This window comes from Marmota marmota, unplaced genomic scaffold (assembly GCF_001458135.2).
Source record: "Marmota marmota marmota unplaced genomic scaffold, marMar, whole genome shotgun sequence".
Taxonomy (NCBI): domain Eukaryota; kingdom Metazoa; phylum Chordata; class Mammalia; order Rodentia; family Sciuridae; genus Marmota; species Marmota marmota.
Window position 1 is genome coordinate 15,468,826 of NW_025999913.1, and position 24,918 is coordinate 15,493,743.

A 24,918-nucleotide genomic window follows, 5' to 3' on the forward strand; every position below is an offset into this window, starting at 1 on the left:
CCACCCACCCCTCCAGCACGCCTTAGTTCCTGTCTCGCTGCTGACCATCCTAACAAGTGTGCCCTGGCATCTCACAGTGGCTTGGCTTTGCATTTGCCTGGAGATTGGTGACCCTGGGTACCTTACATGGACTTGTTGGCCATCTGTGTTCTTTCTTTAGAAGATTGTTATTCTGACTCTTGCCCACGTTTTAACTGGGCCCTTTGGTTTTCTGCTACTGAGTTGTACGAGTCTTTACAAGTCCCAGTGTTCTGGATTTCCCAGCCCACTCAGTCTTTTCGGTTGTGGATTGTTTGCAAGCCGCAGGAGCTTTTGAGCTGGATGTAGCCCCCTTTGCTTATCTTTGCTTTCGTTAACGGAATCTTAGGTGTGATACCTCAAAAGTCTTAGCCAAGGTCAGCATCATGACGCTTTTCCCCATATATTCTCCTGGAAGTTTTATGGTTTCAGGTCTGGTGTTTAAGCCTTTAACCTCTTTTGAGTGGATTTTTATGTGTGTGTAATACATAGATTCGATGCAATTCCTATCAAAATGCCAATGTCAGTTTTTCACAGTAATCGTAAAAACAATTCTAAAGCTTACATGGAACCACGGAAGATCCCAAGTTGCTAGGATGATCCTGGCAAAGAAAAACAAAGTTGTGGGATCACACTTTCTGGTTTCAAATATTGTACAAAGTGACAGTGATGAAAACAGCGTGGTGCTGGGACAAGGAGACGCACAGAGCAGTGAAACAGAACAGAGTCAGAAGTAAGTTCACCACATATGCTTCTATTTGTCTTTTGTTTTCAACAAGAGATAACTTTCACCAAGAGCACCAAGAAGACCCGAGGGGGAAAGGACAGTGTCTCATACGTGGTGCTGTGAACGCTAGAGCTCACGTCTAAAAGAATGAATCTGGACCAGTTTATTCTTTAAAGAGACCTGAATTTCTGGGTGGTTTTGAAGTTCTGGTCTGGTATTTCTTAATTAGATGAAAATGACAGATTTTTTAAAAAATTGATTTAAGATTAAGAGAGCTGAGAAATTTCTTTTGTGTGCGTTTGTGTGTCTATGATGTTGTAGCCCCTTACTTCTACAATAATTGGAGACGTCTTGGGATAACATCAAGAGACTGTAAAGCCCCAGCTAGATTCATACAAGTATGAAGTGAGTCACGCATCGTGGCTAAGCACCAGTCCCCGCAGGTTCTCAGTAAACTGGTCTCAGCAGTCTTCACGTTGCTCTGTTAACTCCCGGTGGCTTTCTTTTGCAAGCAGACTTGAATCCGGACTGTGGGATTTACGATGTATCACATCATCTTCCTCCCCTGGGTGTCTGGCCTCATCTCCTACCACTGTGTCCCTAGTGTACTGGCCTTCTAACCTCATAATCCCTCATCATTTCTCTCTGGGTCCTTGTCTCTCCCCCACCCCCTCCAGCTCTCACTGATGTCTGTGCTGTGTGGTTTAGGATTAATGCTGCCTGTTCTGATGTCACCTGAAACACTGCTGCAGAGCCGTCCCGCCTACCTCTTATCATTCCCATGTCGTTCTTCTTTATAGTATCTGTCAGAATAGGAAAGCACAATTTTCAGTTATCTGCATCTGTCTCCCCAGTTGGAATGTAAGGTCTGTGAATGAGGACTCTGTTTTTCTCCATGATGCCCCCAGTTTCTCTAACAGTGTGCGGTGCAGGGTTAGCTTCTCAGGTGACTGCATTCATACCGTGAGAGTTTGTGGGGGAGAGTTTAGGGGGATGAGTGTTGTTGGGGTACCTGGAAGGTCTGGGGCCACTTGGATAGCATCCTCCCATCATTTGGATTGGCCTCCGTGTTCACAGGGAAAAGGAAGTTCAAAAGCAGGCCACCTGTCTGCCATTCTAGACCCAAGATCTGAGACTCTGGGGCAGAAATCTAGCTGGGTATCTTGTACCTTAGTCCCTCCGGCCTTGAAAATAGCAGTGTCTTCACTAGTGCATGTGAGGACCCATGGTGACAGTGCTTGTGAGGTATCAGCAGGGACCCTGAAGCCAAGCCGCTGTTGAAGAAGCACGGCTGTCACTGTGTTCTTACAGTCATTCACTTATCCAGCCCCTATGCTTTTGGTGTGTGGGGAGAAACTTCCAGTGGATGCTAGAGTGGAATCTCGGACAGGAGAAGGGCATCCGCTTGTTCTCTGATGGCCTCATGTGAGTGGACTTCTTTTCTAACCTAGTTGGCAGAGTTGTGTTCCAGATGTGCACTGGTTTCCTGGGTGGCCAGAGCGAGTACTGCCATGAGCTACCTAGCCACAGGCGACGATTCAATCCAGATTTCTGTTGGTAGAATTTCAGCTCCTCAGAGCAGCCTGCCTCAGGTCTGTGCCACCCACGTGTGGCCAGTGACCACTGGGAAAAGCCCAGCCTGGGGACGTCTCCACCACTGCAGGGGACACCAGGGACCGCTCTGCTCCCAGCAGTGAGGATGTTTTGGAGCAGCACTGTCCTGGCTTTAGGCGCCGTTGTTTAGCCTTGTTTCTTCAACACATGATCAGCTATAAATTTGGAGTAGTTGATAATGGTGGGATACAATATTTTTATGAACTTCTTTTTAAAGTTCCTCGGCAGAATGAGTCATGAGCGTTATTTATGAGTTGTTTACTCACTCCTTTCCTCGTTGTTGAGAACATATGGAGTCAGTAATGGCACACACTGCCTGCGTTTTTTCTGTGTATTTATAACTAAGTGCCTGAAGGACACGAGATACTGTTTTATTATTTTATTTGAATTATATGCCAGAGAATAAGCTCTTGTGTATTCAGGGCTACAATTTATAGTATTAATTAAGAACAGCTTTCCTTTTCTCCCAGAATGAATTCGGGCTGTTCTTTGCAGCGTATGTGAATTTGGGGCTGTGCTCCTGCTCACATTGGCCTTTCCTCCTCTCCTGCCTCCCACCCCCATCCACCTCCTGAGCTCTCCTTCCACTCCCGCCCCTCCCTACTTCTCTCTCACTCTTGTCCTTTCTCCTTACTTTTTCTTCCCCCACCGTTCCTTCCATTGCCCACTTCACTGGAAATGCAAATGGACGTAGTATGTTCTGGAAATCCTCTAGTGAGCTTCAACCGTTCTGCTGCTTTTTATCAAGTACTTACTTGTTTTTTTGTTTTTGGTTTTCCAGCGCTGGGCATGGAACAAGGGGCTAAAGCATGCTAAGCAAGTGCCCTACTGCTGAACTAGGTGCCCCTGCCCAGCTTTGTGCCTGTTTAAGTTTTGTGGACTCTTAAGCCCTAGAGTTTCTCATAACAGCCAGTAATTATCATGTGTGGGCAATACAGAATTTTTCACCTTTAAGACAAATGCTATCGAGTGCTTTTTAAAAATCAGAATATATTTTCAGCTATATTAATTGAAGCATATTCTGCACAACCAGCAGGTTAAAAGGAGAACTGCCCCCATTTCCTCTATGCATATGTAAACATACACCGTGAAACTTTTAATTTTGATATAATATCATACTTATAGAAAACTTGTAAAAGTAAGGAAAGATTTCCCATATGCCCTCCATCCAGAATTCCCCAGTACTAATATTTTAACAGATTTGTTCTGTTTTTATATGCATGTGTTTTTTTCCTGATCCTCTTGAAAGTAAGCTGCAGGTATGGTGCCTTTGCTAAGTACCTGTGTGTTTTAAAAAGGCAGGTCATCACCAAGATCATGAAGTGAAATACAATAAGCTGGTATACAAACTTTTTTTTCATTATAGTTATTGTCACTTGCCTCAGTAATGTCCTTTATAGGAAAAGGGGTGGGGAGCACATCCAGGTTTCCACAGTAACATTTAGTTTTCAGGTCTCTTAGTTCTTTAATCTAGGAAATTTCCTTTGACTTAATGACATTGACACTAGAACAGGTGACCACCTTCTTTTTTTTTTTGGGCCACATCACTTTATTGAGATACAATCCACACACTGGACAGTGCCTCCAGTTATATGGGTAACATGGTTTTAGGTATGTTCAGCGTTGTGGTCATCACTGCATAAAGGAACCCAGCACTCTTCAGCACCCCATTTCTCCCTAGGCAGTCACTAACCTCTTGTCATTTCCCTTTGTGAACATTTCGTATAAGTGGAATCATGTCACCTTTTTTGTCTGGCCTTTTCATTTAGTGTAATGCTGTATCAATGCTTCATTCCCTTTTATGACTTGATACTTAATTTTGTAGATATGCCACGTTTTGTTTACCCACCTATCAGCTGAAGGGTGCTTGAGTTTCCATCTTTGGCCATTCTGAATAGTGCTGTGAACATTGTGCACTAGTTTTTGTGTGGCTGAAACTGTAATTGCTCTTGGGTGTATGTCTGGGATTGGAATTGCTAGGTCATAGGGAAACTGGTCAGCCCTCTGAGGAGCTGCAGACCTGTCCAAACTGGCTGCATTGAGTCTAGCTCCATTAGCAGTGCTTCCCATCCTCGCCATCATTGTTATCAGCGTTTTTTAGGATACTATCTCAGTGGGTGTGAAGTGTAGAGCTCATCTCAGTGGTTTTTCAAAATTGTGGTAAAATATGCATGATGAAAATGACCATTTTAGCCATTTTTAAGTGCACAGGTCAGGGGCATGAAGCATGATCATACTGTTTTGCAACCTTCACCACCATCCATTTCCAGAATGTTTTCATTTTTTTAAATTGTATGCGCACAAAATCCCAGTCCCCTGCTTGTTGTCACGATTCGCATCCTCTGGTTGGCTTAATGGTGCTGAGCATCTCTTCATTGGCCATTTGTATATCTCCTTGGAGAAGTGTCTGTTCAGCTCCTTTGCTCATTTTTAATTGATATTTCTGTTACTCTTGAGTTGTGGGACTTCTCATAATTACAAATATCCCTTGTCAGATTCATGATTTGTAAAAGTTTTCTTGCATTTTCTGCATGTTTTTACTCTCTCTTAATGGTGTCCTTGGATGGACCAAGAGGTTTGGCTCTTGGTGATGTCTGGTTTATCTATTTTTTTTCTTTCATTACACATGCTTTGTTATATTTGAGAGATCATTGTTTAATCCTAGGTTGACATGGATTTATGTCTGTTTTCTTCCAAGAGTTTTATTGTTTTAACTCACCGTGCTTGTAGCAGACTGCTCCTCCACATGTTCTCTTCCTTGGCAGTATGGCCTCTTAGTTGAGGTGGTCCAAGGCAGGGTGCAGTGCTCCCTTGAACTTGTGTATCTCCAAGTGCATAGGAGAGCACTCTTGGTCTGGTCCCGCAACCGAGTTATCTCATATTTTGCTCTTTTCATTCTTATTCTTCAGCTAATATTATCATTTGATATCTTGGTTGTTCATCTACATTCAGTGGAAAATTTGGACAACTCTTCCCTGTCCTGCCCAGCTCTCTGTCACCCTGGGCAGTGTCAATGTCGTCCCTTATTTGATGTCTCACCAAACTTTAACCTTGCCCCTCCTTATTTCTCAGCTCCACTGTTTTTCAGCAACCTGTTTCTGTGAGCAGATCTTGGAACTTGGGATTACTCAAAAAGACCAAATGCCTGTATCCATACTCTGGATTGTACCCTCTGCTTGACTTTCTTTTTTTTTTTTTTTTCTCTCCCTCCCCTTCTTGCCCTAGCCCTGCCCACTTCATCTCTTCGTTTTGGTTGTACTTCTTCACCTATTTTCCAAACTTCATGGTATCCAAAACGCATAGTCAGCTTTTACCTTCCATTTCCCTCTGGTCTTTTCCATAACCTCTTAATGCTGCTTCTCTAGCCCTTTGGATCATGTGGTACACATCAGATACCAATCCATGATGAGTGAGTGATGGAATCGGCAAGTTTGAATCGGCCTATTTGCCTCCTACACTGAAGCCGCTAGGCCTTGAGAGAGAGTCAGCTGTAGTGAACTCACTGCTGGAAATTTTCTTCTTAGTCCTGACGATTTTTACGAGTTCCTAGTCGCCACTCGCTCCTGCTCTTATAACAGGCGATTGTGGACATTCACTCCGTTCTTATTTCCTCACGTTTTCTCACTCTTAGCACATGAATTTCTTACTCCGTTGAGACAGACTGAGGCCAGCAGACAAGAGCTTGCTTGGCCTTCGCCCTCATCCCACGGGAGCACGGCATTGCTCCCCTGCTGTGTTCTGACCTCTGCTTGCACAAGAAGCCTTGCACCCTGTCCCCCATTCTCGGGGCCCTTACACCATCATTTTTTTCTGCTGTATTCAACTCTTCCTTCTCTATTTCTGTTCTTCTATTAGCATATACACCAGAAAAACAAAAAGGGAGAAAAGAAAGAAATGGACTAATCCAAACAAAAACACATCGAGTCTCAATTTCCTCAACTACCTGGAGTCTCTCTCCTTCCCTTTCTGCCCACAGCTTTGAGTGTCTCCATTTTATTTATGATTTGTTACCACAGAGTTAACTTACTCCTCTAAGTTTGTCGACCCCTAAACACACGTTCATCTTGGGCTGTGTGTTACTTACCACCTGAGCAGCCTTTGACACTGCTGGCTCCTCCTTTCCCTGTCACTTTACCTCTGGCAGGGCAGGGTTTATGCATGCTTGTCTTTCCCTATTTTCCTGTAGGACACTGAGGGTGAAAGGAGAGTTTTAGGAGACTTGCTATTGTATTTATAATAAAAATTTTTGAACAGGTTCTTCTCAGTTAAGTTCTTCATAGCTTTATTGTAGAGTGATGACATTCTTTCATCAGTAGGATTATGGATGAATACATTTTGCAACATCCATGCAGTGAGGATGAACAAAGAAAAAAGTAGAGAAAAGTCAAGGGGCAAAGCGCGCGCGCACACACGTTTCCACTGTCATTTTTTTTTTTTAAAGTATTTTATTTATTTATTTATTTTTAAAGTTTTCGGTGGACACAACATCTTTGTATGTGGTGCTGAGGATCGAACCTGGGCCGCACGCATGCCAGGCGAGCGCGCTACCGCTTGAGCCACATCCCCAGCCCCTCCACTGTCATTTTTTTAAAAAAGAATAGCACTATAGAAAGATTCAGGGGAAAAAAAACTTAAGAAAACATTTGTAGTTGTAGATGGACAGAATGCCTTTATTTTATTTCTTTATTTTTTATGTGGTGTTGAGGATCGAACTTGGTGCCTCATGCGTGCTAGGCAAGTGCTCTGTCGCTGAGCTACAGCCCCAGCCCAGGAAAATACTTTTTATATAAATGTTCAGCATGAGAAAAATACCTGGTGCCTCATCATAAAGTGATTTTATCTGTGGAGTGGAAATAGAGGAGGGGAATGTTGTTTGCTTTTTTGGCGGGGAGTACTGGTAATGAAACTCCTGGGGGCACTCGACCACTGAACCACATCCCCACCCCTATTTTGTGTTCTATTTAGAGACAGGTTCTCACTGAGTTGCTTAGCGCCCTCCCTTTGCTGAGGCTGGCTTTGAACTCGAGATCCTCCTGCCTCAGCCTCCTGAGCTATTGGGGCTACAGGCCTGCACCCCCACGCCCTGCTGCTGTTTTCTTTTGGTAGTCGTATTTGGTTTTAACTTTTCCAGTGCACATAAGATTCTTCTGTATGAAGACAATAATAATTTGAGCATCTTTAGAGAATCAGCCTTGACCTTTTCCTGATTCTTCCTCTAGCTTCTTGGATCATAATTTTACTTTGCCTTTTCCATCTTCCTTCCGACCTCGAGCCATCCTTCTGCAGTCTGCTTGGTAGGCTTCTCCCGTCGTCACTCAAAAGTCACTTGGGTTCCTTTGGTCTGATTTTATTATCTTTGTCCTGTGTTTCTTTGGCACCCTGGGAGGGCTCCTCGAGTCACGGGCACATGGATCAGGAGCCTGTTATTCAACCTTGTATTTCATGGACTTGAATGCCTGGTAAAATTCTTAGGGTTTTAACAATTAAAACAATAAAGCACAGCATTTGGGATAGCACTCCTTAGTATTAGCATGTCCTTTTGGGTAGATTGTTGTTACATCCTTTTTGCTTAAAGCTCTGTGGGAGGAGACATTTTTTAATTAAACTTAAATTTATATCTCCGGTTACATTGAGACATAAATAGTCTATCCAGGCAGTTTGTTTGAATGCAGTACGATTATTTTTTCAATTATCATTGGGGGAGAGGATGGTGATAATTTCATACTTCATTATTACACAAAACATTAGTATAGAATTTTTAAATAATCTCTCCAAGTGTGTTAATTAAAGAAAACCAACGCTGATGTGCTTAGGAAATACACATCGACTCAGGCAGAAGCGTGAGTACGTTTTTCTTCTCCATTACCATTGCTGTCTGTCTGTTTTTTCTTCTAGGTTCAACAGATAGATCGCGTGGTGGAAGTTGTGGAGGAAACAATTAAAGGTAATTGTTGAAAGTGTGATAAGCAGGCACATGTATTTTCTGAACCATGTTATAAAAACACTTCTCTGTTCACACTTATGGGCCATCTTTATAAAAGTTATTTTACATCTAAAATCATTCAGTTTTGTCCTTGACTTCATGCATTGACCAGGAAGTGTATGTTTGATTGCCGTACAAATGAGTCAATGAAGTAGGCTCTAGTCAATTTTTTTTAAATTTTATTTTTCTATATAATGGATTTAGTTTTGAATCTTAGATCAGAAGACAGAATTTAAACAGTTTTAAAATAGGGAAATGTTTTTATTCACATCAGATAATTACAGTTTCTCATTTTAAGAGTACTATTTTATAGACTTTCAGGTATAAATTTGGTAGTGGCACTAGAAAATAGAATTGTGCTTTGATTATTTCATTAGCCAGTGCTCACTGAAGCATGTCCTGTGTCCAATGTCTTCCATATGTTTTTGTGCATTAATTTTGAACTTTTGTTTATCTGGGATTGATGATTATAGACTGAGAATGATACTTACCTTAGTCATCTTTTGAAATTCCAAAATAATATGAACTATCAGAATTAAAAATTTATAGTAGTGATTACTTTGAATTTTCAAAATTATACATTGGAGAAGGTATTGCAGAACCCTCCCCACCCCCTGACCCCGCATGCTTGTGTGCACGCACCTTCCTCCTTTTTTTTTTTTTGTTGGTTGTTGTTTTGAGGTGCTGGGGATGGAAACCTAGTCTTTTCTTATGCTGAGCTATCACTTCACTGCTGAACTCCAGTCCCATGACTATCTACAGAGTAGCATCGTCTGTGCGCTGTTGTAATATTTACGACAGTACCGTAAAGTAAAATGGGTTTAAATATTTTGCTCATTTTTGCCGCTAAGTTGAGACACCGGGCCCATGACTAGTATGTGACAAAGATCCAGCCAGATCCCCTGGATCCAAAGCCTGTACTTTGACATTACACTGTGATTTCCCTGCTGTCATCGAGAAGCACTGTTCTCAAGATTGTTGGATGAGCTGCTTCAGCAGTGCCTAAAGATGCTTGAGAGGTTGCTGCCTGATCGGGTCTTGAGCACCAGACACACACATTGGCCTTTCAGTAACTTTTAGAAAGATAAATAATGGTAATGAAGATACCATAGGAGAAGGTTTAGGTGACCTTGGATATGCAGTGACTTTAGATACAACATTAAAGGTCTGACTCATGAGAGAAATGATTGAAAAGTTGGACATCATTAAAGTCAAAAACTTCAGCTCTACAGAAGACTGCCAAGAAAATGAGAAACCACAGTATAGGAGGAAATATTTGTAAAAAGTACATCTGATAAAGGGTTTGTATCCAAAGTAAGTGAAGAACTCTTGAAATTGGACAGTAAGAAAATGTGCAACACAATTAAAAAATGGACAAAAACCTAGCAGACACTTTGGCAAAGAAAATATACACCTGGCAGTTAAGCATTTAAAAAAGATGCTCAACATCATGTGTCATTAGCGAATTTCAAGTTAAAGCAACAAGACTACGTTGCTCATACCTAGTAAAATGGCCACAGTCCAAAACATTGACAGTACCAAATGCTAGCGCACTGTGGAGGAACGGAACTCTTCTGATGGGCAAACAAAATGGTGCAGCCACTCTGGTAGACAGTTCGGCTGTTTCTTAACAAAAACTGTTCTTCAGCAATTATGCTCCTTGATATTTACCTAAGTCAGTCTGAAGCTAATGTGTGCCTGCACATGTTTATAAGGGCTTAATTCACAATTGCTAAAACTTAGAAGCAACAAAGGTGTCCTTCCATAAGTAAATGGATAAATAAACTGGGGTACTTCTAGACAATGGACTACTATTTAGCACTTACATGCACTGCCAAGCCTTGAAAAAATAGAGGGTCCCTAAATGCATATTACCAATTAGAAGAAGCCAATCTGAAAAGGCTACACATTGTATATGATGTTCTGCAAAAGGTGAACTGTGGCGTCAGAGTGTCAGTGGTTGTGGGTGGGGGTAGGGAGGAAGTGAATGGGCAGAGCACAGAAGATGCTCAGGACAGAGAGACTATTCTGTATAATACTCTAATGGTGGACACATGTCATTGTATGCTTGTTCAAAGCTACAGAACGTACCCTAAGTGAACTCTATTGGCTCTGGATGGTAATGATGTCAGTATAGACTCTTTGTGATAAATGTACTAATCTAGTACAGCATATTGGTAGTGGGGAGGCAGTGGTTTATAGAAACTCTGTACTTCTGCTCAATTTTGCTGTGAACCTAAAATTGCTCCAAGAAATAGTATTTTAAAAAATTACCGATTGTCATCAACGTTCATAGAAGTTGCCCAGATGGCTTGCAGAGATGTAATTTCTGTGGAAATCATAGAAAGCCTTTTGTTCCCAGGCTGGGTTATCTAGGGATGATTTCTCACTGGTGAGTTTGGACTTGATTGGTTTTATTGGAGAGGCTGTGAGAGTCTGCAGGAATCCAGGAGTTGAAGATCAAGGTGATGGCAATACTCATTGGCCAGTTTGATTTGAGGATGGGAAAGCTGATGGATTAAGTGCTATTAGTGGGAAAAGACAGTTTTGGAAACGGGGGATTAATTTTGGGAGCTGCCCTTGGTTTGCAGTGAGCTATGAAGGAATCGGGTGACTTGTCTGGGATCTCCTAGTTGATGGAAAACAGGGCCTGGAGGTGAACTTCTGTTCTTTTGTCTCTCCTGGTTCTCCCTGGAGGCAGCTGCTTGTTGGTGAAATAATGTGGCCTTTGTAGCCATCAGCCAGTTGTTGGTTGTCAGATATTCTCCTGAGGCTGTTTTCTTACTTTACAAAGGAGAGTATTAGAAGGATGTGAATTTTGAGGAACCCAGAACATATTAGGGGCTCAGTTCTTGTTAGTGTTGACCTTGTACTGCCCACTTAATGCTTGGGTGGCTTGACAGACAAACTGGTCTAAGTCATCAGTGATGCTCCTTTGCATCTGACTTCGCAAGCTGCTGCCCTTGACCTGGGATTATTTCACTGACCTGCATGTGTACCTTTGTGGAAGCCTGATACCTTCAAATTATTTTGGTCCTTTGCAGCATGATCCTACTAGCTTTCTACTCCATTCTTCCATTTTCATTTTTCCTATATTAATGCCGTTCATGTACCCTTAGCTGGAGCCTTTGATCCATTTGATGTTTCTTACATAGTATTTTCAATTTGCTTTACATTGATCTTGGAGTTTGCAGCAGCAGTGGGCTGTTTAACCCTCCAGGTCTACCGCCCCCTTGATCTTTGCTCATGGAGATGAACCTGCATGGGTTCCGTGGTCGGATCCCTGCCATCTGTCATTCCCTGTGTTTGGCCAGTAGGAGGTTGGAATTGTGATAGGAGTCTTGTCCCTGTCTCTTGGCTCCCTCTTGTCTTGTTTCGGGTTGGCTGCTTCTCTTGCCCCAGAGCCATGGCTTTTGTCTGGTGATGCTCTGTATTGTTTCTTTGTTTGGGATCCTGGAGCTGTTCCTGTCTGTGCCTCTTCAGGCCTGGGGTGGAAACTGCCGCCTGTTCCCAGCCCCCAGTATTGCATTGTCTCTTACTGTTTTCTAACCTGCCCTAACTGTCTGGAGTTCTCCTTTATGAAATATTTGATTATGCAGAGAAGACATCTGGTTTGCTGGTACCATAATTGTTAAGGAGGTAGCCACGGAGAGACCAGGCTCTGCTGTGTTCAGAGCCTGCTCTCCATGTTTGGGCCCTGCTGGCTTCTTCCTTGAAGAGGGTTTGGATGCATAGCTTCTGCCACAGACGGTTTGAGTTCTTATTGCTGCTTCTGTTACACCAAGTGATGTTTTAAAAATGTGTTAGTAAGATACGTCGATAAGGACTCAACTCTGTTGTCATGAACATAGTCATACAGAACTCGTTTTCATTTTTGTCTCTTTTGGTTGTATCCAAACAGAGAACTACTCTTGCCTTCCTGCATCCTGTTGCCCAGCAATCCTGGACAGTGGTGGGCTGTGTGCTTCCCGTGTTGATTGAGAGCTTTTGTGTCTTTGAAGCCATTTTCGTTTCCTGGGTTCATTTTGAACAACTCCTCATTGTTTCAAAGTGGGTCTGAAAATTTTATCTCCTGACAATTTTTGCTTTAGGTTTCGCCAGGTTATAATGAATCTGTATAATTTTGATATTTTGAAAAGTTGCAGGACTGAATCTAAGGGAAGAAAGATACGCAACGTTGAAAGACTGCACATTCTTTTTTTTTTTTTTTGCTTATTTTTATGTGGTGCTGAGGATCGAACCCAGTGTCTCACGTGTACGAGGCAAGCGCTCTACTGCTGAGCCACCAACCCCAGCCCCTGCACATCTTTCTTAAAAACATGTTCACGTTAGTCTTTTATGTGATCATTAAAAGCTTTTTTTTTTTTTTGGTATGAAAGATCTGAAAGGAGTAATTATATGTGAAGTCCCTAAACAACACTAAAATCATTAAAAATATTCTCATCTTTGTAAAACTGTAGTCTAACTGGATAACCTAAAGCACATGATTGCAAGTCAGTGTGGCCTATTGAAATCAGAAAAATATTTGTTACTAAGTCATATTTTCTCTCCCGTCAACCCTGTTGAAAGAGATCCTATTGTTCTTAATATGTCTGCTGGTATTTCATTCAGCCTAATTCCAAATGCCTCAAGTGGCGGTAATGCAGGATTTTCCCAGTGTGGCCTAATCTTCAAGTGTAATTGATTTTCTGTTTTCTCTAACTTCTCAGTAATTGATGCCATCTTGGTTAGACTGACCTAAATGCCCGTGTTGCTTCACAGGCAGCTGTTTCTTAGGTAAGCCATTGCTGGTGATCGTCACCATCAGGCTTTGCGCTCGGCTTGTGGCATCTTTTCTGAGTGTAAGCTGCTGGTAAACAGGCTGTGTCAGGTGTGTGCAGGCAGAAGTGGATCACGAGTGGGCTCCCGCCATTCCCACCCCCATGATGCTCATCAACCCAATTAGTCCAGGGTGAATTTCTCTTCAGATGTTTTCTAGACTTAGGAAGTGGGACAGTATTTGACCCCCCCCCCCCCAAAACCATGTGCTTTTTTACTACTAGAATACCATTATTTTTGGTACATGCTTTGAAAATATGCTTTCATGCATCCTGTTACGTGTAATCGCACACACCCTGAACGCTAGAAAAAGGTGTGCATTGGTTTCGCCAGTTAGGAATGGGAGGTAGTCTCACTGGTGTGAGTGAATAGGTGATGACTTTCCCCTTCTATTAACTAAAGGAACAGGGATTCCTGTCGCTTTTTCCCAGTGAACCTGTTTGTTTTTAATTCATGCAAGGTGTTCATTTGTGGTTGGTTTGGTGTCCAGGCATTTTTTCACCTTCTTAAATGCAGTCCGTTCATCTCCTTGGCTATTGCTCCTTTCTGTTATCTCTTTTGTAGTTGTCTTCTACACATATACATGTGTTCTTTCTAGAATGAACTTCTTTGTATTCATTGCATTCTTTCTAGAATGAACTTCTTTGTATTATCTCTTTGGTAACAGTTTTTCAAGTCATAATATTTTTCAAAATAAGAGGAGATAAATTTCATTTTGGTCCCCTGGAGCAAAATTCTGCCAAGGACTTCATTCGGTTTTTCACGTTGCCTTATTCTGTGCCTTGGTTTCACATCGTGGCTGGAAAGGCGTCTCTGTTAGAGGAACCACTGTGTGATGTCTCGTCTATATATTTTGACTTTATGACCTCTTTAGCCAACCGGTTAGTCTTACTTTCAGCCACACACATACTCACCAGCATGGGTATTATTTATCAGCTCTAGTGTGTGTGTAATTAACGTGTTGGAAAAAGTCTTCCTTAGGCAGTGTAAATGGTCGTATTTACCTTTTTCTTAGTACAAGTGGCTAATTAACTTTGTCTAATGTTTTTCAACCTTTAAACCATTTTAGAATGCAAATAAATGTGTAAATTTGTCTCCCAGGTGATTCTGCTGCTTTATGACAGCTTCAGAATTGTTTTACATTTTTCTTCTTTGTCTTACATTTAATTTGCGGCTTTATTGTGTTCACCACTCACATTTTCTTTTCCACTCAGATGCATTTTCTCTCGTTTGAAACTATCTTGCTTCAGTGATAGAATTTATAAGATGATTTGGGTGTTTCACTAGCTTCTATTTGGTGCACAGTGTGGAATAGACTCAGGGGATTGTCTTATGGCAAATAACACGCTGTTATGATGCATTACTGGATTGGGTTGTTGAAGACAAAGGACATTCAGACCAAGGCTCCTGGGCTTTCCCGAACCAATCCTTTTGTTAGTAGTTCTTCTATCGATCTGGTCAAGTAGCCCATAATGCCTTGTTTAAATGCCGACGAGGACCTCCCTAACATTAAATTGTGTTTACATGCTTAAACTTGTGAATCTGGTAGTGTCTTGGAAGATTGCATAAAGATGAGACTACTTAAAAAATGTATTATTAGTTTCTAGAATTTTGTGCAAACTGTTACTGTAAACCAGTTTATATTTAACAGCTTTATGTCTGTATGTTAATCATTTTCATTTCAGGTGTTCAGTATACTCAGATATGCCAATTTGACTTCTAAGGTTCTCACTCATTAATTTTTACTACAAAATAAATGACATAAAACCTCATTTCCAAAATTTGTGTTATATCTAATTTTATTCTATGTACTCTAATGGGAGTTGTATTATTAGAAACACACACATACACAAACACACATACATCCTCCCCCCAGTAAATCAGTTTACTTGTGTTTTGAAACTCCCACAGAAAACATGTTCACTTACGTACGTGTGTGTGTGTGTGTGTGTGTGTGTGTGTTTAACTTTTTGTTCTGGGGATTGAACCCAGGGCCTGTGCATGCTGCCACTGAGCTACATCCTCGGCCTAATAAATATATTTGTAAGAATTTTAGTATAATTCTTAAAATGAGAAATTTAAGCCAAATCACAGTTATGTACACCTATAGTTCCAGCAAATCTAGAGGCTGAGGCATGAGGATTGTGAAGTTCGAGGCTAGTCTCAGCAACTTAGACCCTGTCTTAAAATAAAAAATAAAAAGGGCTGGGGGTGTAGCTTAGAGGCCTAGGATTTAATTCCCAGAACTGAAAAAAAAAAAATACATGCTTAAAGAAGACGAGATTTTTTTCATCTTTTTAAAATGAATTTCTACTCTTCATATGTGTTATTAAGCACCTGAAGAGGTTATGCTTTTCATTTACAGAATCTCCTATTTTCAATTAGTAAAATGTAATCATAATAGATGAGATTATGAACTTAGGAAAAAATGCTAGCAAGCTTAACTGCAGTTTTCAAACGGGCTGAAATAATAGGTGCACTGTGGTGTTTTCTGTTTTGACCATTTTAAACAGTAAGTTAAATTGATAGTTCTCCTTTAGTACTTTATGTCTGAGTGCTCCAAAAACAAATGGAAACCAGGTCCTCAGTATCTGAAATTTTGGTAGGAAGATAAATATACAAAAAAAGTTATAATTTATAAGATGACTTGGATGTTTCACTAACTTCTATTTGGTGCACAGTGTGGAATAGACTCAGCCATGATTTTATTGTCAGGGAAATAACTTATTTCACAATCAAGTGGATATAAAACTTTTCAGCTTAGAGTAATTTTACAGTTTAGATGTGGCTTTATAGTAAATTTAAATTCAATTTTCTCTCTAAATAATTTATACTATTAGAGTAATCACTTGTGGGATGGACCTTTATTAGAAAAACCTAGTACTGAAGTATTATTGGCACATGTTGACTCTGACATTTCATTTGTAATATTTGGCTGATTTACACGTTTTCTTCATCCTGTAACACACTAAAAGCATTTTACAGGTATGTTACAATCACTTCTGAGACCAAGAGTAAAAACCAGTTTCACGTACTTACTAGTTTGAGGGGGGGAAACTCATTTGCAGAATTTGTAGTTAAGATCCATTCACAGTTGATATCTTAGGTAGAAGTTTATGGATTTTAGGTAGAAATTTATCTCAGTGCCACCATTTTGTAACAAAGTATACATTTTATTGAGTAATAAAGGCATAGTAATTGAAATGTCTTTATAAAAAATGGCCTTGAACACATTAAGTCTTTATTGTAACTCCAAAAATGCAGGTGCACCGTTTCTTAAAGCCACTCTGAAAAGTCAGCTGGCGTGACAGACCAGGGTCCTAGACTGAGCCTGCAAAGAGCTGTGTTGACACACTTGTGTCTGCCACCGACAGGGTCATTGCCAGCAACCCACACAGCCTCATTTGCTCTCGGTTTCCTGGGTGGTAAATTGTATGTCATGGAAGGTCCCTTTACTCTGAAGTTCTTGAAGTGTGAGTCTGTAATGGAAGATTGAGTTCAGAGTTTGTCATTGGAAATGAGATGCTGACATTTTGGACAGTGATCTCTAGCAAAAGGGATTAGGATGTGACTAGAGTTTGTCCCACTTCCCAGTCCTTATTTGCCACATTTTACTTCTTCTGTTCCTTCCTGTTTACAAAATGAAGCTGTGGCGGCCATTCTGTACATTTTCTGTGGGCTAGCTCTGCATTGAGCTGGTGTCGGGTGGAGCCCGGCTCTTGGATTCTTTTGCCTTCTCTGGGCTCAGTTGCCCTGGGATTCTGCACAGCAGGACGCTGTGAACTGCTTAGTGTTGCTCAGGAACTTCCAGGGCAACTTTGATTTCCATCCAGGGCCACATTTATTTTTAGGACTTTGAGATTTATTTTGGGTGACAATTTTTAAGGAAAAAGGTACTTTGAGAAGATAAAAACGGAATCATCACCTGGGTGGCCATGGTGGTGCATACCTGCTATCCCAGTGGCCTGGGAGGCTGGGGCAGGAGGATTCCAAGTTCAAAGCTAGCCTCAGCAACTTTGCAAGACCCTGTCTCAAATATAAAATATAAAATGGGCTGGGGATGCGACTCAGTGGATAAGCACCCTGGGTTCAATCCCTGGTACTTCCCCAACCAAATACCTATTACCTGGAGCAGTGATTCTCCTGGGTGGTTGCTGGTCCCCTGGCCAGAGAGGGAGGACAGCAGGCTAGTTGATCAGAACCTGGAGAAACTGTGGTTGGTGAGTCTTTCCTGTGGCCCTCCACCTAGACTCCTGGCCATGTGAGCCACTCTTACATCTGGGTATTGTTGACTTCACTTAGGTGTGCAAGGTGGAATAGCCATGGTCCCTCACCTTGCCCTGGAGTGCACACACCCAGCTTACCCAGGATCCTGTGCCACCTCAGCCTCCTTCCCTCTTGTCCATGAAAGCACATCACAGAGCAATGGAGCCATTTCATGGGAGTGAAATGGCTTTTTTACATATCCAGTCTTTTTTATATATCTAATAATTATTCACAAATATGATTGTTATCAATACAATTATTTGTGACCCATTTCTTAGCCCCCCAAACTTTTAAAAGATATGGGATTTGACTTTAACTTACAGTGTTTAAATGTTTTAAAGGCCTACTTGCCTTGCTTTAAGCAATATTATTAGGGGCTGGGTGTGGCGGCACACACCTGTAAGCCCAGGGATTCAGGAGGCTGAGGCAGGAGGAGCTCAAGTTCAATGCCAGCCTCAAAATAAAAAAGTAAAAAGTCTGGGAATGTGGCTAAGTGGTAAAGTGCCCCTGGGTTCAATCCCCATTACCACCCACCTCCCCACTGCCCCCACCAAGACATTGTCAGTCTCCCTGGGAGCCCAGTGGCAGTCATTACAGTGGCTGCTATAACTAACTTCCATTTACTCCTCTGGCTAACCCTCCATGTGCTCTCGCCCTCCATCTGTACACCGAAGCTCGCTCGGCCTTACTGGCTGTGCAGCCAGGCCTTGGCTTAAGGTGAGGGGAACCTCGTCCTCTGGTTCCAAAGCCCATGTGCCTTCTCTTCTGTGAAGCTGCTTATCCTGAACAGAGGGAAGGGAGACAGGGAGGCCCCTCCACCGTAATACCCTTCCTCGCACATGTCATCTAGGGTGCTGCTTTCTCGTTCTCTCCAAATCCTCCCGAGCATTTGCCTGGTCACACATCTCATTTTCTCTCTGATCTCTTTCTCTCTCTTCGGGTTTTTCTTGCCATCTAATTTTGTACCCGTGTGAAAACATTTTTTGGTAGGAAAGAAACCCCTTTTCCCCACACAACTTTATTTATAAAGATTTTTTTCTTTAAAAGTCTGGAGTAGAATATTTGAGCCTTCTCTTGCTGTAAGGTGCTTAAGTTGGGAAATGAGTGGGTAAAAAGTATTTTTACTGTAGTCAGCAATAAAAAAAATGGCTTAACCAATAAAAAGTTAATGAGATTCTACAGAGGAAATTATTTTGTCTATGTGTGTTTTTAAGGGTAATTTTTGAAATTTTTATGTAAAACACATAGGTTTTTATTGTCAAATGGTTAGGTCAAGAAAACCGTTGCACATTTTTTAAGAGAATGGCTTATTTTAAAATTCTTGTTAGGCATTTAAGCCAGGTAAGTATTACAGCTCTAACCAGAAGTATTTTAAAACAGGTAGTTTTTAAATCTTTAACAGTTCATATTCATCAGTTGTCAATTCTTAAAATTTTAAAAAATTTAAAACATTTGATTCATCTTTTGACCAGACCTCAGAGTCTTGAGCCCATGTAATTTTTGTAAATTATTTTGTAAATAAAAATATTTGGAATATTTTTATTTTCAAAGGTGTGCCTTTTCTCTGTGCAGCTTCCTGGCATGAAGAAGCTGCACAGAGAAAGGCAGTCTGGCTTTAGTGAAAGGCCCTTAATTCGATTGGTTTTGAAGAAGTGGAAAATGGGCAACAACAGGAATTCTGGCAGACACTCTGTGAAGTACACACAGTCCTGTATAAAAATGGTGTCCTGTCACCTCTCCTGGAAGCTTTGCTGATTTTATTCCTGTGAGAGTCCATGGCTCCCTCCTGTGTCCCGCTCTACCTGGAATCCTTGATCAGATCTTCTGTCATTTACCAATTGATTTTCCTGGAGATCTGAAGTTCCCTGAGGGCAGAAGTCAGTGTGGTAGCTCAGGACAGAATTTTTTAGGGGAGCCATGGGGGTTTGTATTTTGGCTGTCTGTATTTTGCATTTAACTTCTGAAGAATTTCTAAGTACCACTTAAGCTCATGTATAGGATCATGAAGCTTTGGCTTCAGTTATATGTACTCATTAATATATTGCAATATAAAATTCACATCGTCTGTGTTTTTCTTGCATTTCTAAACTTTGCTGTCACCATTTCTGTAGCAGGGCCTCTCTTCCCCAGGGGTGCAGGAATGAGACTGGCTTGAAGGCCCCGGGAGCTCCTTCCCCCTCCCTCTGCTCCTGTGTGTCCTGCCCACAGTACAGTGGGCAGCTCTTGGTGGTGATGTGTCAGCTGTGGATCGGATCAGGACTGAAAGGCCATGGGAGACTCAGGCCCATCTTAAGATGCGTGGATGGGACGGCTCCCCAGCTTCCTCTCCTTCCTGTCTCACACCTGGGGCTGGCTAGACTGGAACAGTAACAGGAGGGGGCTTGACATTTTCATGTGTGGCTGACAGTGGGAATCTGAGCTTCTGTTTGGAAGGTCAGCACGACTTGCAGGCTCCAGGTTTCTTGTCTTTTGCGGTTCTCATTTTCAGAAGGCTCGAATGCCACCTTTTGGGTGGTCGGTTGCTGCTTTTCTCCTTTGGTGTGGTAACTAGGGGAGTGTAGGTTTGAGCATGAGCAGTGCTGCTGCCCTTTATTGCTGTGTGGCTGCTTTAGGTACCGACAAGAGGCATTCATAGTTTTGTGTTGTAGGCACTGAAGTTTCGGAGCTGTTCAACAAATTTGGGATTGAGGCCAGTCTCTTGTAGTAAGGCAGAGTGATCGAGGAGCTCCGTGAAGGTTCAGTACTAATGCTGAATTGCTGATGGGAGTCCTTTGGCTTGTGACTATGTCGATGCGCATTTGGTTTAGATTCCAAGAAGTAAGTTGGTACTGCAGAAACCTCCCCGTCATAAAGGGTACATCTGCTTATACAAAATACAATAGAGACATAAAGCTAACTGCTCATTGTAATTTGCCTCTGGAAGGCATCCTCGTTAGTCTGAGGGCATTTGCTTATGTGATTGTTTATCATATGACTTCTGTTTACAAATAACTTATACCAGCTGTAACAAGCCAATGGAAGAAAAAATGCTTAAGAACCTTCCATTCCAACAAATGCTTTCCTCTTTCCATGTCCTTGTTCATAGGCAGATTTCACATTATTGGTATCAGTGTGGGTGCTTTTTTATGTGCAGTAGGAGTTTGGTTACTGATCCTCATGTTTCTAGAGGTATAAACGGTACTGTGACCTTACCTTGCCCTCCTCCCAGCCCACCTGCCTGCAGGTGAGCTGTTGGGTTCATTGTCCTCAGCCTGGCTCTGGAGACAGCAGAGATGATGTGAGTCCCATTGTGAGTGGCCTCTCTCCGCTTGCATTGATTTGCACTTGGACTTTTGTCTCTTTGGACAGTTTATTTTTATTGTTTTTTTCTCATTTTAAAATCTTTTTCTAGGTGCTGTTGTAGCTAACGTTTAAAGCTTTTCTACTGGCTGAAGGAGAAGCTGTCTAATCTTAATAGCTAAGAATTGGGGCTTGAATCGGGAAGATGTTTTTGAGTCAATTCTGACGTCAATATGTGTGAAACCCAGACCCGTGACAAACCTGCTGCTTCCATTCAGCTCAACTTTTTGTTTCATTTTTCTTCTTTAAAGATGTTAAATACTTCAAGGGAGGTTTTCACTTTTGCATGGAATCAGAAAATGTTTTCTTCCCCCAAGAAGTACTGGAAGTGAGGACCTCTATTGAATGGAGTAGTTGGACAACAACTTTTGCTTTTCTTTGAAATTGGAAAGATATGTCCAGTGACAATGCTGAATGTTTGGTTAAAAATACAGATTAAATTGATCACTCTCATCTGGTAATGTCAAATGGTAGTCCAGTTGACCAAATTTACATGAGAGTGGATGTCGTCAGTGTGTTAATTACTCTTTTCGCCTGAATTTTCTGCCAGTCTACTCCTGCCCTCTGCCCCCAGCATCGTGTTGGGTTGCTTTACTGGGACGTTTTCCAACAGGCTGACCCAGAGCTTAGAGTTCAGCTGGGTCTTCTGGGTATGTACCCTACAGGGTGGAATCTGTGCAGTGAGTGTCGTTGGCAAGAGACCAAGATGGCCTGGCAGGAGCGCTTTCTGGTGGTGAGGTGGGTGGTCACATGAAGGGAGCAGTGAATGGCCTTCACAATTAGGCAGATTGAACAAAGTCCTGGAGGAGAGGCTGGCCATTTTAGAGATCCTTGAGGAAGGGAAAAAAAGTAAATGGGGAAAAATCGGCAGGATCCCATACTGCCAGAGGAGAAGGCTGGTGTTTCTATGCCCAGTAGTGCAGCCTGGGGCCAATCTCCACCACCCCCTGGAGCTTGGGGGATCCAGAGCAGTGAGTGTGTGTGCAGAGGCCATCACACAGTCAGTAAGCACAAGGGTCGTGGTTAAGCATATTTCTGACCTTTAGCTGGTGCAAGCATGCTCCAGGCCCGGCTCTCTGGCTTCCTGGGTGACAGCAGGCTGCTCCCCGGTGCACATGGGGTGGGTTCCCTCTGCACTAACAATGTGCAGTGCGGCCGGCTCTGTGGGGTTCAGGAAGGATCTCTGCTCTCAGAGGTTTACGGACAACATCAAACCTCGATTCAACTGGCACATGGCGATGACTGCCAGTAACACCCAGTGCCTGGGTACACTTCATGTAGGGTTCTCAGCATTATGAGTTCAGGAATGTGGACACAACAGGGAATTATAGGAACAACTAGAGTTTTGGTACAGAGATTTTCAGTAAATAATAATTTCAGTTGATAAAATGCTTCAGTGACATTCTTTGGTGGATTAGGTCAGATGTACAAATCAGCATGGGATCGGGGCTTTGTATCCGATTTATAAATACCTGCTGAAGGCTTTTGAGGTTTAAAATAAACTTAGTTTCATCAGAGTTGGATTTTATGTGATGCAAGTTACAAATTAGGTGTTTATTAAACTTGGTTAATAAAAGCACTGAACTACCATTATTTAGATGAGAAGAGACATGAATTTACGTTTAAAATGGATGAGATAAAAGATCTCAAAGATGCAGCGTCAGAGCGTTTCCATCTGTGTACCAGCAGCCATGGTGCTCATCCTGCTATGGGAATTGAGGGTCTCCATTTCTGTCACTTCCACCTCCTCCTGTTCTCGTGTTCTCAGTGTCAGTTTGTCACACTGAACACCCTTCCTCCCTCTCTTCCCACTAGCACTTCCTCCTCCAGGTTCTCCCCATGTGGAATGGAAATGATGTCAAGGGATATTTCACTCTTTATTTCCTGTCCCTTTCCTCAGCCAGAGGGGTGGTGACATTCACAACAGTCGGTGCTTGCTGAGCTGCCATCCTTTCTCCATCTCAGCTCTGGGCCTCGCTGGCTACGAGAAGGGGTCAGACAGGGGGGTGGGGTGTCTGGCGGTAATAACGTGAAGTGCATCGCATGTCTGTTTTGAGATCCGTTTGCTCCCACACTCCTTTTTACCCGCATTCTGAATCCCTCAGTGTGCTTCTGGCCCTGAGCCCTTGTTTCTTCTCCTTTTCTTCCTAAAGAGATGCATGCTTTAAGACATTGCTTCAGTTTTATTCCTCATCTGTCAAGGTGGTTTGTTTAGGTGGCTCCAGGATTGATAGCTTGCACATGGCTTAGATGATGTTCACAATATGTTCTTCTGTGGTTTCGGGTTTTAAGGAATTAAATTGAACCAGGAATTTCATATGAAATAGGATTTCTGAAAGAGGTGGGAGATCACAGAAGTTTTGTTTCATTATTCCATTTTTTAAAAAAATGATTGTCATATGGATGAAATTCCTTCCTTTTGTCTTTGGCCAGATATGACAAGCAACTTTTATATGATTTCCTACTTTGTCTTTAGGGTACTGTATTTTTCAATTTAAAAGAAAAAAGAAAAAAGCCTGAGACTCATTGTTAGGTCTGCTGCTCTCTAATGAATCATTGGATTGGAAAATAACTCATTATATCATCAGGCAGAGATATGTTCCTTTATTTGCATGTAGATAGTGAAGATGAATAATTTATCAAATGTTATTAGTGCAGGCTGTATATTACTGGAGTCTCAGCAGGAATATAATGAAATTTGTCTCATCCTACTATGAACATAACATGCCTTTGCACAGCCATGACCGCACCTTGGGCATCTCTCAGAAAATTGTGGTATAGCCATGCCAGTCTTGTTCACCTGCCCAACCGCTGGACTTTTGATTGAAGAGTTCAACTTTTCTTGAAAATCTCTGGAATTTGGTTTGCCAAACACTTGCTTGACTCTAGCTGTGTTCTTGTGTCAAAGTAAAACTTTCCAGAATGAGTGGATTCCTTAATGTTTCTTATTAAAGTGATTAGTGCAAAAAGGCTGTGACTGATGGTTTTATTACTTCTGGTTGTGAGAAGCTGTCTGTTCAGGAGATGTTTAAGCAATCTGTCTTTCTGAAATGAGGGGGTGATGAGATGTGTATATAATTGCTTAGAATCTTATGTCTGCACTAATTATGCATCTGCAGTTATTTTAAATGATTGCCTTATAAAGGTTGCCTTTGATTTGCCTTTGGCATGATTGCATTGGGAGCTCAACAAATTACCCCCCAAAAGTCACAATAAAGGTACAAATGGTCAAAAGCAAATTATGCCTTATTTTGGAACTTGACTAAAAGCATTCAACAAATTGAGAAATTTATTCATGATGACAACTGAAGTCTCTTTAAAAACAGTGTAAGTCCTGTTTTCTCTTCTCAGCTGATGGACAAGTTCGTTCAACCAGGGGGTAGCGGGCTGTGAAAGTGAGGAGCTTTTATTGCTGCTACTGAGATGGCTCAGTTGATTTGGGGAACTGTCAGTTAAGGTGGAGATTTTGGTGGCAAGTAATAGGGAAGGTCTGCAGCTCTACTGGACCTAGAGTCCTGGCATTTGATATACAAAGCATGGACAGGTGAACTAGCCTGGATTTAACAGGGAATTCTTGTAGGTGAAACAGTGATAGGAAGTTTGAGAAGCTCTCCACGTACTTTGAGTTGACTGGAGCGTCTACATGAACAGAGCAGAAACTGGAGTGAGCCCAAGCTACCCACCCTTGTCTGCCTGATGGAGCCCGCCTGCACATCCACAGGACCCCAGAGAGGACCCAAGGGTGCCCAGGAGAAAAGACAAGGTGGGGCCAACTGGAAAATGGCCCTAACGTGAAATGCCCCCACTGGGTCACTCAGAGCCATTGGTAGAGAGTAGTTATCTGCCTTGCTCAAAGTGTTTAAGAACGTGTATGATCAGTCTTTGACTTCACAAAACACTGTCAGTACATTCTCGAAAAACATTAAACATTAAACAGGGATATCAGCAACCATTCATTGTGGAGAGAGAGAGCTTCGTAGATTTAGTCTCCACGAATCAACTATCCTTGGGGGGCGATGTGAGTTTTGACTTGCTATGATATGTAATCTAAGAGGTCAAGTCTTCAGACTTCATTTAAAGAAATCAATTGTAACCATGTTCCTGATGAAGAATAATCCATCCTTTTTCCTCAGTGACCAACAGTGTTGGATTT

The 24,918-nt window shown here is 42.0% G+C and overlaps 1 protein-coding gene across 8 annotated transcripts in view; it reads left to right on the top strand.

The window, feature by feature from the left end:
• Cdkal1 (CDK5 regulatory subunit associated protein 1 like 1) overlaps nucleotides 1-24,918 on the top strand; it is a 551,843-nt gene that overhangs the window by 161,847 nt on the left and 365,078 nt on the right. For all 8 annotated transcript variants that reach the window (XM_048799852.1, XM_015494064.2, XM_015494065.2 and 5 more), the window contains one exon: nucleotides 8,255-8,303. In XM_048799852.1, the coding sequence (XP_048655809.1) occupies nucleotides 8,255-8,303 (49 nt within the window). The remainder of the gene's footprint in view (nucleotides 1-8,254; nucleotides 8,304-24,918) is intronic.